The 15,944-nt window shown below is 54.7% G+C and overlaps 6 protein-coding genes across 6 annotated transcripts; 3 read left to right on the top strand and 3 right to left on the bottom strand.

Annotated features, from left to right (window-relative positions):
* Positions 1 to 1,296: 1,296 nt before the first annotated feature.
* On the top strand, positions 1,297 to 3,330 carry J4E79_007829 (uncharacterized protein; the record flags this gene model as incomplete). The annotated part of the gene is made up of 7 exons (XM_049356691.1): positions 1,297 to 1,628; positions 1,679 to 1,777; positions 1,832 to 1,899; positions 1,958 to 2,304; positions 2,355 to 2,424; positions 2,477 to 2,749; positions 2,909 to 3,330. 7 exons carry the CDS (start codon positions 1,297 to 1,299, stop codon positions 3,328 to 3,330), a joined length of 1,611 nt encoding a protein of 536 aa, XP_049209038.1.
* An 899-nt stretch (positions 3,331 to 4,229) lies between these two features.
* On the bottom strand, positions 4,230 to 6,761 carry EXG1 (exo-1,3-beta-glucanase; the record flags this gene model as incomplete). The annotated part of the gene is made up of 4 exons (XM_049356690.1): positions 4,230 to 5,231; positions 5,291 to 6,414; positions 6,465 to 6,650; positions 6,701 to 6,761. 4 exons carry the CDS (start codon positions 6,759 to 6,761, stop codon positions 4,230 to 4,232), a joined length of 2,373 nt encoding a protein of 790 aa, XP_049209037.1.
* Positions 6,762 to 8,829: 2,068 nt separating this feature from the next.
* On the bottom strand, positions 8,830 to 9,461 carry J4E79_007827 (uncharacterized protein; the record flags this gene model as incomplete). The annotated part of the gene is made up of 2 exons (XM_049356689.1): positions 8,830 to 9,011; positions 9,107 to 9,461. The coding sequence occupies 2 exons, from the start codon at positions 9,459 to 9,461 to the stop codon at positions 8,830 to 8,832; spliced, it is 537 nt and encodes a 178-aa protein (XP_049209036.1).
* Positions 9,462 to 10,024: 563 nt separating this feature from the next.
* J4E79_007826 (uncharacterized protein) lies at positions 10,025 to 10,540 on the top strand (the record flags this gene model as incomplete). The annotated part of the gene is made up of 1 exon (XM_049356688.1): positions 10,025 to 10,540. One exon carries the CDS (start codon positions 10,025 to 10,027, stop codon positions 10,538 to 10,540), a length of 516 nt encoding a protein of 171 aa, XP_049209035.1.
* Positions 10,541 to 10,813: 273 nt separating this feature from the next.
* On the bottom strand, positions 10,814 to 13,186 carry J4E79_007825 (uncharacterized protein; the record flags this gene model as incomplete). Its single annotated transcript, XM_049356687.1, has 1 exon — positions 10,814 to 13,186. The coding sequence occupies one exon, from the start codon at positions 13,184 to 13,186 to the stop codon at positions 10,814 to 10,816; it is 2,373 nt and encodes a 790-aa protein (XP_049209034.1).
* Positions 13,187 to 14,202: 1,016 nt separating this feature from the next.
* J4E79_007824 (uncharacterized protein) lies at positions 14,203 to 15,564 on the top strand (the record flags this gene model as incomplete). Its single annotated transcript, XM_049356686.1, has 1 exon — positions 14,203 to 15,564. The coding sequence occupies one exon, from the start codon at positions 14,203 to 14,205 to the stop codon at positions 15,562 to 15,564; it is 1,362 nt and encodes a 453-aa protein (XP_049209033.1).
* Positions 15,565 to 15,944: the final 380 nt, after the last annotated feature.

The raw sequence follows: 15,944 nt of genomic DNA, 5'->3' as shown, positions 1-15,944 counted from the left end.
GTCTGTGCGTGGAGGCTGCCTGCAGACCCTGGACCCTCCCCTGCCTTAAACCACGCGTGAAAGCCGAGGATGGCGTCGCTGCTCGCGAGTCGTACTAGCAATGTTTGACCATGGGCAAGGGAGTCAGTCGGCTTCAGCTGTCCGGCAGCATTTGAGGCAACTCTGGCGAAGGTTCGATATTCTAGTCTGTGCCACTGCCTTCCGCATCCGCAGCCGCATCACGGGCACTCGGGAGGAGCATAGGCATATGAGGCGCATTATATGCTGACCCCGCAGCAGAAACAGTTCGCGTTATAGTGATATTAGCGGTGGGTTATTATGGTCGAGCAATGTTTCAGTGTCTCGACCTGCAGCTGGCCGAGGGCAGGGGTCGCGGGCACATGCAACGTCGACATGGAGGGACGTCTTTGCCGCGAGCTGCATGCCATTGCCCTACCATGGCAGCAAACCCGGACGGCGGGCCATGGACTGTCAGCGGGCGTCGGGGTACCTAGAGCTACACAGTGCTGAGGGCGGTGATGGATAGGTAGATAAATGAAGATGGCCATGTGTCCCCTCAGCGTTGGATGACACTTGGCTCGGCTGGTGGTGCGCAAAGGCCTTCAGATGCTCCCGCAGCACGCTCCCACATCGCGATCCCCCATAGTATTCTCAGCGGTAGCGCTACCGTTCCGCCCTCGACGCCCCGTGCCTGGACCTCCTTTCCGTCCGTAGCCAGTGTTGCGACACGCCGGCATATCTCGCCGCGCCTCGCAGTCTGCCAGTTCCCACGAACCTGTCTCCTCCTCTCCCGCCAAGCCTCGCACGCTCAAACACAGTATCCCGGAGCATCTGGAATTGTCGTCGTCTTCAGCGCTCGGACCTGCCCCTCGGACTGCGCGAGCTCCTATTCCTCAGCGACGGCCGCTCCCGATCCGACAAAGGACCACTGGCACCGTCTGCCACGCCGACTTTTTCTGGAACCGTATTTCTACGGCTCGCGCAGGCGCTAGAAGAAACCCCCAAGCCTAGGAAGCTTCCAAGACGCTCGCCCGCCGATTCGAAGCTTCTGCGGCGACGTCGGCCACACATATCGCATGCTCCTCCGCATCTTCTCCGCCCGCCCACGTTCGCTGCCACCGCAAGTCGGGACCCTGCATCCACCCGGCCTCAAGCATTTTTCGAGACACTTCTGAATCTTTGCGCCCATCGCTCGCTGCTCAATTCCCTTTCCCCTGCACGACCCCCGTGCGCCCGTCTCCACGCACGCAGCAGGCCTGACATCTCAACACCACGCCTGCTCTCCACATCGCCCACATGGCTTCTGTCGCGGAGGCCCGCCGCAGTCCCTTTTCCGGCGACCCTCACCATCCCAACCTGCACAAGTCGATTCCCATCCTGCCCTCGTCCAGCCCGAGGCTTGCGGCGTCCCGGGACCCCATGGACATCACGCCCTCGTCGTCGACCATGGGCCCGCCCAACGAGCGCACCCAATCGGTCTCGTTCCAGCTTCCGTCGCAAAGAGAAGGAAACGGCGACTCGGAAAACACTTCGCCGCCCAATGGCAGCACGGCGCCTGCAGTGGGCGCTGCCGCAGCTGCACAACAGCCCAAGGTCGTCCAGACAGCCTTCATACACAAGCTATACAAGTACGTGTGCCGCAACAGTACGCACGCGATGCGACACTAACACGACACAGCATGCTCGAAGACCAGAGCATCCAGCACCTCATCTCCTGGGCGAGCACTAACGAGAGCTTCGTCATGTCTCCCTCTAGCGAGTTCTCCAAAGTCCTTTCGTACGTACACCTAAAGCCACGGCCGCTCCAGGCTTTCTGACTAACAAATCCCAGGTCCTACTTCAAGCACACCAACATTTCCTCATTCGTGCGCCAGCTGAACATGTACGGCTTCCACAAGGGTACGTGTCCAATTTCTTTCCGCCATGCCATAATCCCATGCTGACTGTACCGCTGCAGTGAGCGACGTTTTCCACACGGGATCGCCAGACACTCCGCTTTGGGAGTTCAAGCACGGCAACGGAAACTTCAAACGAGGCGATCTGGTCGGTCTACGCGAAATCAAGCGACGTGCTTCTAGACACGCCCTCGTCCATCGCGAGTCCTTCCCCGCGCCCAAAATGCCCCTTGGCCCACCAGCTGGGCAGGCGGTCGACCCAATGCCGGACCCTGTCGAGTCACGTCTCCAGAGTCTCGAATATAACCTCCATGACATGCATGCGCGCATGCAGCGATCAGAAGACACATGCGCATACCTCACTCAAAGGAGTTCGGTGCTAGCCGAGGGCATGATGAAATGCCACCAAGTAAGTCGACTGTCTAGACTCCAATATACAACAGCTAACAGATTATACAGTGGAATCAGGACCTTGCAAACCTCATCATGCAGATGGTGCCGGACCCGGAAAACCCTATCCATAGGGATGGTACGCGTCAATGCTCAAACCTTATCTACGCGACACACACTGACTTTTGCAGTCGCCATGATGCAGCGTGAGATTGCTCGACAAACAGACATGCTCCGAGCATTGGAGCCACCAGAAGATGCACCTCTCTCCGCACGCCAATCCTACTTTATGCAAGTAGACAGTAGCAACGGCCCACCCCTATCACCCCGGCAAATGCCACAAGACAATCTAACAGAATCGCGGAGAGGATCCTTGGCGAACGTTTCACGGCAAGCTCCATACAAGGCTCCGATCCCGGCCCATCTTGCAATTTCTCCGCGACGTTACGGTTCAATAGGCACGGGTAATTACTCTCCATCTTCAGCCAGAACCCCAGTTTCCCATCAGCCACCCCCACCTCCTCCACCACAAGTCCAGCAGCCGGGAGGTGCAAACCTGGGGAGCAACTTGCCAAGCACTTTGTCCCCTCCGTATAATCTATATAGGCGGCACACCTCGGCAGATATCCGCTTACACGGTTGGCAACCGCAGCCACCCAACCCTGCTGTCAATTCGCCCTACGCTTCTGGTTACAACTCCACACAATGGCCCTCGTCACCGCGCCATCCACCTATCGGAGGTGGTGACCAGCAGCTCCGTGATGCATTGGAATCATATCAATTACCCCGCGGTCCACGGCAAGCACAGTCAAGACACGGCTCTCCTCCACCGCCAAATGAAAATATGTCGTCGACATTAAATCCAGATGCTGGCTGGACACTACCGGGAGCTAGATACCCTTTCAAAGGCCTCGACACTGGACCACCTACTCGACGATCTAGTATGGCGTCCAATGTCCACTCGCTCCTCAATCCCGCGGAAACTGCGGAACGCAGTGAGGAGGATGAGGCAGATGACGTGCGTAAGCGAAAACGCATGCAGTGATGATCATACTCCCCTGTCCGACGCAAACTCTTGTTGTGTCACGCGACTTCATTTATTCTGTTGTGTCTTTGCGTTTTGGTTTGGCGTTCAGCGAGTCCCGCTCCGGACATGAGATCCACATTTTTCGATTCCCACATCCTCATCACGGCGTCTGGATACCAATATTCACTTTCTTATCTCTTATCCATTCCTTAATTCATATCGAAGAAAAGCTGTTGCATAAGGGCATGTGCATGCATTGGGTGGTGATGACTTTCGGTATTGCTCATTGATCTGGAGTAATTACGTGTTTGAGTGTCGATGGATTGGCTCTCAATCCACTTTGTATGTTGGCAGCCGGATGGTCAGGTTTGGGTTGTGCTGTGCTAGCCTCGCATGAGGGTTAGTTCGGATACAATGTGAACTTCGGTTACTTGTGATTACCTGGTGTTCTTACATACCGACGTTTACAAGCACTGCATATACGAGCAATCCCCTGACTACCCCGTTGTACAATACATGCAGTGGTCGCCGATGTCGCACATGTGGAAGGTTGACCCTGACGCGCATGTGATGTCGATGCTGATCAGCTGGACGGATCGAGTGAGGTTCGGATCACGGATTCCAGTTCGCAGAAAGATGACTACTAAATGTGGGGTGCTACATAGATCACTAGTAAGTGGAGAGAGAGGAAGAACCGATACGTTTTGATCCTTTGCATTCAGTAAGAAAGAATATACTACAACAGTAGCATACAACCCAAGACTCCATTCCATCCTATCCGGACAGAAAGATAGCGACCGTAGCCAACCAACCGTCCAAACAACCCCCCCCGAAAACACCAAACACCGCCCTCCATCCCATATATACAATCCTCTTCCGTCCATCTCCCAACCCCCCAACCCCCTCCCTCCTTCACCCTAAACCCTATACCCAAGCCACCCAATAGTATTCGAATAAACACTCAAATTATCCCTCCAACTCGCCTTATCCACCCCATCCACCGTAACCATCCACTCACTGCCCACCTCACTAAGCGCAAAAGCCTGCACACTGCTATCCCCCTCAATACTAAAAATCCTATTCTGGCATATCCGCGCCCCACCACTCGCATCCGCGCTCGAACAACTAGTGCTGTAATTGCGGAAGAAAGAATACAGACCCCCACCGTACACAAGCACGTTCTTGGAGTTCAGCACGCGCAGACCATAGGCGGAGGCGCCGGAGGGGTATACGGGGTCGGAGTAGGCGGCGGAGGTGCCGTAGGGTTGGTTGGAGGCGTCGGGCGTGGGCATGTAGTATGGTGTTTCTGTTTGGATGAAGCCGGCGAAGATATTAGACGCGCCGTTGAATTGGTACTGGTAGTTTGCGTGGTGTTCGACGCCGTTGGCCCAGAGCCAGACGTTTGATGCTTCGACGTGCAGGCCGCGACCTGTTAGGATGGTGATTTGCGTGCTGCGCGCATCGTCCATGTCGTGGTCGGCTGTCCAGAACCAGTTGTTTTCGAAGTACGCGCCGTTGGCGCCCTTGGTTACGTGTACGTTTGTGTGGGCGGCCATGCACTCGGGTTTTACGCTGCCGACGGTGGACGGGCACTGCGCGACTTGCAGGTTTGTGCCTTTGGCGCCGCCGATGCGCGTGTGCACGTCCCAGAGGCCGGAGCCGCGTGAGGTGTTGAGGTTGTATTGGATTACGATGGCGCCGGGGGTGGCGCCTTGGGTTTGAACGATCATGTCGGACCATTCGATGCGGCCGCTTTCGCCGGGCTTGCCGATTTGCATGATGGGGACGGGGGAGTCTTTGTTGGAGAAGACGGAGCCGGAGCCCATGATTGAGGGGAAGGTCTCGCCGACCATGCGGGAGCCGGGGGGGACGTAGATTGTGTTGGTTACTCTGTAGACGCCGTGCTCGAAGAAGAGGACCTTTTGGACAATGATTAGCCTCGGATTATGAGATTGTGTGAGATTGAAAGGGGACGGACCTTGTTAGAGGAAACAGCCCTGTTGATGGCATTCTGGACAGCCTGGGTGTCGTCGGTACGACCATCACCTGTGGCTCCACTGCCGCGAGCACTGATAAAGTCGCCAGAGTTGAGGTTCTCGTACTGTGGCTTCGACTTGGCGTAGTACTTGTTGCCATCCAAAAGGCCTCCTGGACGAGCAACAGGAGTGAAGGTTCCCTGGAACTTCTCCGGACCGTTGGCATTAGGAGCGTACTTGTTTCCCTGACCCCAAGCCTGAATGGTGAATGTGCCACCCTGAAGCACGGTAGCGCCGTTTCCTACGACGGCGTTGGGTACATTGTTGAGCTTGATGTTCTCCAACATGAGCTGTCCGGCACCAGTAGGAACGCTGTTACGAGTCCATGCCATATCGACAAACTTCTGGCAGTTGGTAATCTCAGAGTCGATGATAACAACAGAGCCGACCTCAAGCTTATTAGCCGAGCCACCGTTGCTCATAGAGAAAGCAGTGCCGCAGTCACTAATAGTAAGACCAGCGTACAACCAGCCCCAATCCCAGATCTGCGAGATACCAGTAACGGCCTTGGAGATCTTGACGTTGCGCATGGTGAACTGCTGGTTTCCAATGTTCATGCCGTACAAGCCACCCTCAATGTCGAGGTCAGCCATGTGGCCACCAGATCCGTTCTCGACGAAGATACCGGCGTGGACTGAGTTAGATGCCTGTGTCATGCGGATCTTGACATTCTGGATGGTTGTGGCTTGCGAAGCGGGCCAGTGGATACCCTGGAAGCCGCTGGTTGGTGCAACAGCAGTGCCGTCGATGATCAAGTTGCGGATTTGGCGCAGGAAGATGTTGGTTGATGTCCAACCGGGTGCACCGTTGTTCTGGTAAGGACTGGCATCAATGAGAGCAATGGCCTGGAGAGTTGGAGCAGCCTTCAAAACAGGAAGACCTCGGGGGTTGCCGATGAGCTGAGTCATGTAATAGAAGATGATGGGCTTGCCAATGAGATAAGTTCCAGAAGGAATGTAGACAACAGCCGGGGAATCAGTGGCCGAGTCGCACACGCCGGGACCGCAACGGTTGCCGTCGGCAATGGCACGGTTGATTGCATCGGAATCGTCGGTGACACCGTCACCTATCAAGGTGTTAGACTTGTACTGAAACACAAAAAGCAAAGTAGCTTACCCTTTGCTCCGTACTCCTTGACGTTACGGAAGACCTTGTAAGCGCCGTTGGCGTTGAAGGCAGCCCTTCCGTTACCGGAGAGGTCGTTCAGCCAGTAACCATCCGTGATAGCAGCAACTCCCTGGATGCTGCTGATGTTGGAGGTGGGCTCCGTATCATTCACTACTATCTGTCGGGGGAAGCGTGCTATAGTGTGTCAGTAACGCGAATATTCAGGGGAAACGGTCTTCGCTTACCGATAGCAGCACCCTGAATGCCCACTGCACTGAGGCAGGCGAGCAAGAAGGACAAATGCATAGCCGTGAGTATATGCCAATAGATAATGGTATGTTCAGTGAGAACACAAGGAGGAGGAGTACAAAGGAGTGTAGACTGTAGTAGCGAGAAGAAGTCTCAGAAAGGGAGACCATGATGCCTATTTAATCTCCCCGTTTGTTCACTGCTACACGTCGTGGCAATGCGTGATAGGAGAAAGAACCATACACCCACGCGATCATTTGGAGATCTGCTCCCCATGAAGCGTGCCGACTGGCTAGCTAGCGACATCCGGTGATGAGACACTCACCGTCTACCACTTAGGAGGTCATAAGGCCTTGTCGAAGACTAACTCACTAGGCGGCTACCCCCGTTGCCGTTTGAAGGGTTACATAGCTTACTTCGGTCCCGGCTTCGAGATGTCTTAGCTTGAGTAACATAGTCTGGGGAAAGGGAGGGTGTAGGTACGCGCCCTTCCTTTTCAAGCCCAATCTCCGAGGGGTGTTTTTTGTTGTTTGGTAAGTCGAATAAAACTTATTCTATTCTCGTGAGCAGTGTGATCTACTCTACATCTAGAAGCTGCAGTGGCTATCTGAACATGAATAGAGGATGACGATGGTGATCCAGCGTGCTGCCCAACGCATGCTATGGGTGAGCTACAAGCAGAAGTTGTAAGAAGACTCAGGGGATATGCAACTAACCTCGATGCAGCGTTGGTCACCGGGACGGCCCTACGCATATTATTTCCGTGAAGCGCTGTCCAGTGACTGTGCAAACACCGACCAAACCTTGGAAGCATGTGACGGACGCTAGTGCCAAGACCAGAGCGTTGAAGCCGGCAATTGGCTCCGCGGTCATGAATCTTAAAGACCCCAGAGTTGCGCCGTCAACAGTAGTTCGCCACGAAGCCTAAATGTGGGGTAGTCTTAGGTAGAAATGCCATGCGTCGCACTGCATGAGTCTGCCCTATGATCTTGCCCTGCAGCATAAGCCTCAAGCGCGCGTGCTCATGTGTTAGTCTCTTAGACGTCAGAGCACTCACTACACACCCATAGTTGTGATGCGGTGAATGCAGAGAGTCTTGTGAGGCTTCCGCGAGACAAGCAACGTGAAGGCAAGCCCGACACCTTTGTTTTTGACCTGCCTGATTGGAACAGACTTGTTTTGAAACGGCGCCAGTCAAAGATCGCAAATGACGGCGGCGAAGTCAGGCGCGTGAACGTTGGCCACGGAGTGTAGTGTCGTTTGCAGACTCGGGCATGCCTAGGTCTGGGCATCGTGGAGCTGTTGCTGGTTAGAGGTCGGCCGAACGCCATGTTTGGAGACAATTTCCTAGGTGTATGCTTTGAGATTGCAACATCGCAAGCGCCTCTTCGAATACCCCAGATGCACAGGAGCCGGGCCTAGGCGACGGTCATGCACAGGGTAGATCATGTGGGTCAGGGTAGATAGATTAAAAGAATCTGGCTATGACCAGTCATGTGGCTAGACTCGACTTACACTTTCGGGCTATCTGCCACTAAGAGCAGGCGCCGACACAGTAGCTTCGCACATGGCAAAATCTGAGCATCAAGTCGATGAAAAAGTAATAGAATGTGCAATACAGGAGGTCAAGCGAATGTACGCTTGTAACTTCGGTCAAAGTCGGACAGTCCATTCGTGGTGGAGCAGGTGAATAGCTCAAGCGATTCTTTACACGCCTGCCTAACAAGGTATCTTGAACGAAACCTTGAAAGTCGTAGGCTGGAATCGTAGTGTACCAGCATTCGGTATTGCAAAAGGGGTTGAGATGCGCGTTGAGGTGCGCGACAGCTCGCCGTCTCTCAGACCTTGCGCAGGGTCGCGGCAGTCGTGTTGCGCGATTCCGTGCAACCAAACTCCCGACAAGCAGCGAATATGACAGATGGCCACGCGAGCGGTGCGACTTTGCAGATGAGATATTGTATTCATGTACAAGCGTAGTACGCGCTGTGGTGGCCCATGTACTGTCGAGTTTGGTATCCGAATGCCCAGACATTTCGACGGGTGCCTCTAGCATATTCCGTGGCACATAGTAGCACTGTGGGGTCACTGCCTATTCCCGTGCAGAGCGCATGATCATCTAGAGGTGTCATAGCTTGGTCGAAAGTCTGATGAACATGCCGTCGGCGATGGTGTATATCGTACCGTTGCCGTCTTCGAGAGTCGCGCGAGCGTATAGTTTGCGACCGCCGTCTTCTATTCGTTCGATCTTGGCTGTGCAGAGAAGCGTCTGCAGGGTTGGCGCTGGCTTCTTGTAGGTAGTGTTTAGATCTGTTTGTGCTCAGCTGGTGTTTTGGTGTTGATACATGGTATGGACGAACAGGCAGTAACGTAGCTTGCGACAGGCACGTAGCGACCGTCCTTACTTGCCCTTTGCGCCTTTTTCTCCATGACCGTCCCGATCAAGACGCCGGACATCTCGTCAAGCAACGTTGCCTGGAAGCCGCCGTGTGCGATGCGTGGGTAGCCTTGTAGCCCATCGCCTAGCTCCACAATCGTTTTAATCTCTTTGTATGCGATGTCGCCTGGTTCCTCATCTTTCGGACGGAACGTAAGAAGCGTTGTTATTGTGCGATCAGTGCCAAGCGTTCCTGCGAAGAAGGAGTCTTCTCCTGATGGCTTTACTGACCGCGAGCTGGTCTCCATCGGCGTCCAGTTGGGGTCGTTAATCAGGGCAGCGGCCCAGGGAACAGACAACAGGTGGGAATATTTCGCGTCCATGATGGCGCATTGATAGTGTTTGCAGTGTGAATCGCGTGTGCTGCCTTCGCGTCCATTGAGGACATGATGGCGGAGCGTGCGGGACTCTGGGGTAGCAAAGATGCCGAGGTGTAACGGCAGGACGGGTTGTGGGGAGCTTGGAGCTCCGCCGCTCTGTAAGCCATCAGCACAACCTCATTCGTTCATGACCACAACAGGCGTCAACACATCAAGACCTCAACTCCAAGGTCTGCAGTCAACGAGTCCCAAATAGAATTCAAGCCGAACGATGATTCGAAGGAATCCAAAACGCGCAAAAGCACCACGAAGATCTTCATGTGACAACGCGCCTCACAATGCAAGACGTCATGCCCACGCGCTAGACACTCCATCAAGCATTCCCACCACCAAAGCACGCACTATCTCTCAATGATGTAGCTGCGTAGCTGCCGAGGTACAGATAACGTCTAGATGTCATAACCAGCCCTTTTCCCCAGATTTCATACTCCGCGGTCAAACATCATCGTGATTCAATACCATACATCATACATTTTTATCCAAACGAAAAGCGGCTCCAAGCAACAATGGTCGACACATCCCACTCCTCCTCCGTCCGCGGCACACTATCCAACCCAAAGACCAAAGAAGCCATGGACTCCGATAAACCCACTCCCCGTCTCGGCGACCACGTTAGTCTGAAGCCTGAAAACGACGATAGCAAGACTTTCCCTTCGAACGACGCTACCTCCTCCTCCTCATCCTCATCCTCAACTTCTTCCCCACCATCCTCAGAAACCTCCTCCATCGGCGCACCCACACCCTCAGCCCCCTACGTCAAATCCGGTACATCAGCCGGCGGCGCCGACAAGAAAGCCATTGGCAACGGCGGGAGTGCAGGTAGCAAGAAAGAGGAAGGAAAGGAGGATCTGCCGCACAGCAAGAAAGTACGAGGGACGCTTGCGAACGACGATGGAAACAAGGTGAACAAGACGCAACTTGGTGATCCGGCGAGTTTGAAGGCGGAGACGAGTGATACGAAGGATATGGGGAGGCAGACGGAGAGGGAGGGACGGGATAAGGGGGGGAAGAGTAAGTTGTAGGGTTTGGCTTGTAGAGACGGGAGATGAGATGGGGGCATAGCATGGTTGTATATGCCTAGAGCACGGCAAGGCGGATGCGTACATTGCATACGACACTGCCTAGTATCGGATGCAGTGCACTCATCCGCCTTGCCGTGCTCTAGGCCTATGCAATCTCGTTGACATTGTTACTGGGTATCTCTCTAATCTAGTCTATATGCTACAACCACCACTATCATACTTCTATACACCCATCTACAAACACCTCATCAAAACACTCCAAACCCTCCCCTCTCACACCCCAGCCTCCGTCCTCTGCGGCGCCCACCCCTTAAGCCAACTCCTCGCCCTATCCAAATCCCCACCTTCAGCCTCCATAGCAGCAACACACCACTCCAACCCATAACCACCCTTCCCCTCAATCCCCTTCTCAGCAGCCACCATCTCAGCCAACGTCCTGCACTTCTGCGTCCGCTCATCCACGCAAAAGTGCAACGGGGTCTCATACCCACGTCCATCCATACCCTGCAGGAAAGGCTTAACAAGCGGAATAGCATCTTTAGTCGGAACGGATTTATCTTCCTGGCCTAGATTCTTTCGACCAGTACGGCAGTACTCGTTCTTACACCACGCTTTCCCGCAGCCAGTCAGGAGCTGAGAGAGGTACCGCCGCTCGATGCGGCGACGCAGTGCTTTGCCTTCTGGGTCGTGGAGCGAGACGTAGAGAGGCCCGAAACAGACGCTGCATAGGCCGATTTCATTGCCGGGGCCTTGGCCTTTGCGCGTCCCGGCTCGGGTGTCACCGGCTTTGTTTGCGCCGTCTTGGGTGCGACCGCAGTTTACGTTGCGGCATAAGCGGGGTGGGGGGCGGGATAGGCGCTCGAGATCGTGGTGCCGGAGATGTGTGTCCATGTCGCGGAAGCGGACGATTTTGTTGCAGAGGTGGCATTCGGTTGTTCGGCCGCCGTCTGCGAGTTCGTGGGGCGTGAGACCTGAGAGGAGGAGTTCGGGGGATTGGTCGTTGGGGTCGCCTTCTTGTGGGACTTGGAGGTGGCAGAAGCGGCAGAGGATTAGCTTGCCTGGGCACACTGTTGTTTTGTGATGGGAGAGCATGGGCATTGATGGGAATTCCATGTCGCATGTTGAGCACATCTGCGGTGTGTGGTAGAGAGCGTCGTGCTTCTGATGACTCAATGTGGTGTTGCCACTGAATGTATCGTGTGGACAATGCCAATGGTTTTGGAAAGCTGGAGAGCGCTTTTGGAAGACTTGACCACAACCTTGGGGGCAGAGAATGTTGTTTCTTAGACAAAAGTTCTCGTGCAGGAATAGTGAGCCTTTAGGCACGACTTGTTGGCAGTTTTTGCAGATCACTTCGTCCGATCCCACCGCTTTTGCATTCTCAAGGGCCTCGTCCAGTCCGTCCATTGCTTCGGTCTTGGGATCGAAAATCGACACCTTTAGACGGAAGGGTTTGGGCGTGCTTGAGGGTGACTCGGATGGGTATGCATGAACTGAGATCCATACGGCTTCCGCATCGTCAAGCTCGATGTTTGTAGGCTGCAGTCGTATGCGTTTCGGATATTGACTCCTTATATTTGCGAACACATGCTCGTCTTCTCGTGGGCGAACTCTTTGTCGTGAAGAGTACGGACTGACATACAGGTCGATCTCATCTCCATCTTCTACTTCGTCTAGGAGAATTTCCAACCCCTGAGATCTGTCCCAGGATGTCAATTCGTAGTCGACGTACTCACCGTCAAGCACTTGTCCAGGTTGTGCGTTGAATATGTCGATCGCGCCGCCGGTGGAACTGCCTTGTGACGTTCCAGGCGCGCGGTGCATCTTGGCAGCTATCCTCTTCATCGTCTCGCGTGCCTGCTCTTCATTCAACGCTTCGATATCCACCTCCAGATCCGTATCTACTACGCAAATGCCATCTCCTTCGGGCTTGAAGCCGTCTACAAGGAAGCGAAACTCCTCGTGCTTGCCATCAACTCCTCGACCACCATTTATAGCCAGGACCTCTCCGTTCGTCAAGGTTGTGAAGTTGGATCGCAGGTGTTCCTCCAGTAGCGACTTCCAATCTTCCGGGTCATAGCCAGCTTCGAGAGGCCGTAGCTTTACGAAGGTGCCCTTGGGTAATTGCTTGGCATGTACTGTGATCTTTGTAGATGCAGCACCTTCTGTCCCCAGAGGAATTGCTCCATTCGACATAGCCACGTCATCTTCATCCTGGCCATTTGGGCTGGCATTTCTCGATGGCTCTGCAGATTGCTCTCTGATTCCCAAAGCCTCCTTCAGGAAACTGCTCAAGACAACCTCGCCCTCTTCTGCGGAGAACTCGCGTATGCCTGCATGTACAACTCTGCCATTATCCGGATTGACCAAGCGAAAGGTAAGCGGATGAGGCAGCTGCTGGAAGCGGTCCTGCGTTTGTGCTCGTGCGTGGCGCTCGGCGTTGAAGGTGTACGGGTTGAAAGGATCGAATGCGGTGATGTGCGGTCGATTCGCATCGACGTGTACGACAGGTGCCGCGGCAAGGAGCTGCTCTAACGCTGATGGGGGAAGGAGTAGTTTGTCGCCGGGTAGCGTGCTTCGCGTCGCATGTGCGAGTTCGTATTGCGCGGACCACTTCAGCTCTGCTGGCTCTGCTTCCGGGTCCATGGTTGTATCGTGTCGGGTCTAGAGAGGTGAAGGTAAAGACTGTGGGAACACATGAATGATGGTACGCTGTAGTTCAGAGGCGTGAGATGGCTGACATATGCGCCTCGCGACTCGAAGCTTCGGTGAATGACTGGCGTCATTGCGCTGCCTCGCCTCGGCCCGCTTGGCTTATCGATAAGCCTCGCGTGGTAACGCGTGAAGATACCGCCACCGTTGAAAGCATACAGCAGAAGTCTAGTTTCACCACTCGTAGTCGTCATGTATATTCTATATTTGGTCTACCATCTTTCACAGTGCAAGCGATGGTTTCCCGATACAGCTGCGAGACGGTGACTAAGCTTCGTGGACACACCGATAGAGCCACGAGCATACCTGAGTATCTCGCAACATACAGCCCATATATGTGTAGACGTGTTTGAATAATTCATCATAATTGATCAACAGAAGTACGCGTCTCAAGAAAGATGCGAGAATCTCTCCGGGCACCTAAACCATATCTGTGTCGTCCATGCCAATGCTCCGGTGAGTTTCGATATGTCGATTCATGTTCTAAGCGGCCAACGTGGGGCGAACATCCCCCGGCGGCTTTGCGCGTCGCGTCGCCTACCTGACATCTCGCAGCGACTGTTTTAGCCTGTTTCCACTCGACCACCAAGACTTGCAGCGCGGGCTTGGCTGCAAGACGTGTTCCAATCTATGCTTCATCGCGGCCTGATCGTGCAGGTCTTATGCAGGAAGCTTTCGTGTCCTGCTAATACGCCTCTTGGCAGGGTCTTGCGCTTGCGATCGCCGCAGGGAACGAAGCATCGGCGGTATCCCACGCACCCACAACCCCATCTCCTGCAGCGTCTCAACCTCGATTAGTCTTTCCTTTTGCTCATCCAACACACACCTGCAGTGTCAGATCAGTGGCACGTGCTACTCCGCCCTGCCCTCGCGCTGTGTAATAAAGATTCGGTGAGTACCCATCTAACCTCTGGCCAAACTTCTCTGGTTGCATTCCCCGAGCCCTCACCATGGGCCCTTCTACCTTCAGTGACGACCTTCCTACATCCCTGGCGGACCTGCTTTCCAACACCTTGATCCTGCGCCAAACTGCCCCGTACCTGCCAATATCTGCTCTCCGTAACCTGTCGCGAACTTGCAAATCCCTACACCATGTTGTCTTCCAGTCGCCAGAGGCCTTTCGCTACTTGGATCTCTCTCCGGTGAAGTCTGCTATTGTACCCTTCGATGGACCTCTTGATATCGGCGGTACCAGTTTCCGTGCTGAGCGCATGGACGAAGCCCTCACCGAAGACGACTTCTACAGCGGCCCTCTACGTCATATCTTCAACAGACTTGAGAAGCTGCACGTCTTGCGCAATGTCCACACACTCGTACTAGACGGGCTCAGCGTAACAGCCGAACTGGTCAAGGAACTGCTTACTGAGGAACGCTTCAACGTCCGCATACTCTCGATTCGCGAAGCCAAACATTTGAACGAGAGGAAGCTTCAGCAATACCTGCGATATGCGGTCCGACCGTCCAGGCCTGCGGGCACCCCTCGAGTCAAAGGCATCTACATCTTTGGCACCCGCGATCGAACACCGCGCCCTGCGTCGCCCGTTACGAAGAAGCCTTCCCCACATATTCCCAAGGGCGTGACGACTTCACAAGGGGCGCAGATAGGGGCGCAATGGAACGAGAAGTCGCAGCAGGCCTTGGAAGCTGTACTGGCGCGGACCGAGGACAAGTGGTACCAGTCTTCTGGCAAGATCATACCTAAGCGGCCGTCGCCGGAATGGGCAGAGATTCTCCAGGCGTGCGAAGGCATCATCGCTTTCGACGCCGTTCTGTGCAGAGGACCACGCCATGACCCAAGCAAGGCGTACGTCAGAGACGCGACTGCAGATGGCGCACCCCATCCATCCTCGTTCCTGCGGCCTACAGTAGCCACTGTAGCGCTAGGTCCGTCTGGCTGCGAGACATGCCACTCCTCTCCAGAAGGCCCGGCAGTGTTTGGCGACTCCAGTCCGTCGCATCATCCGCTACTCAGTCCGGTACCACTTCATGGGTCCTCCGTACGCGCCGCGCAGATACCACACACTCTCGACGGATCCGCCCCTCCACCTCTCATAGTGCGATGCGAGGACTGCCTGAAAGGACGCTGGTGCGAGAGATGTCACAAATGGTGGGATGAGAACTGCTACACTGGATCGGTTACCGCCCAGCGTACAGAGCTACAGCAGACGGAGCTCACCGAGAGCTTCAAACCCGACGGGACCAGTCAACTGCTCCCCAAGCAAACCATCAAGGTACATATGGGCCTCTGCGTGGAACACTGCCTCCGTGAGGAAATGATGGCCGGAGCCGGTAGCGACGGGATGTGGGGATGAAGGACCTACCTTGGCGCGCGAGCAGCGATGCTACCTTGAGGCCGTTACGATGTAGTTGGATTCCGGAACCCGGAGCCTGGCTATATTGGATAATTGCACCTGGAGACTGGCACTTGCGCGCCAAGGTATGTGCTCACTCTTTGATCAAGAAATAGGCTGACGTGAAGAAACACAGGTTATCGGCGTGAGACGCGACTGTTTTGGCTGTGGTCATACCTGCATAAGCTGTAAGGAGCTTTTCATCCGCACCTGCAGGAAATGCAACAACGAGTATTGCCGTGAGGATAACGACGCGTCTTCTGACACTCTGGTTAGTATGGTGCGATGAGGCGTGTAAACATCAACTAACTCGTCTACAGTGCGACTGGTGCAACTATACT

Source organism: Alternaria viburni, assembly GCF_023758015.1.
Source record: "Alternaria viburni strain BMP 2772 chromosome Unknown scaffold_17, whole genome shotgun sequence".
Lineage (NCBI taxonomy): Eukaryota > Fungi > Ascomycota > Dothideomycetes > Pleosporales > Pleosporaceae > Alternaria > Alternaria viburni.
The sequence above is the reverse complement of the archived record's forward strand: the minus strand, read 5'-3'. Positions and strand labels throughout refer to the sequence as shown.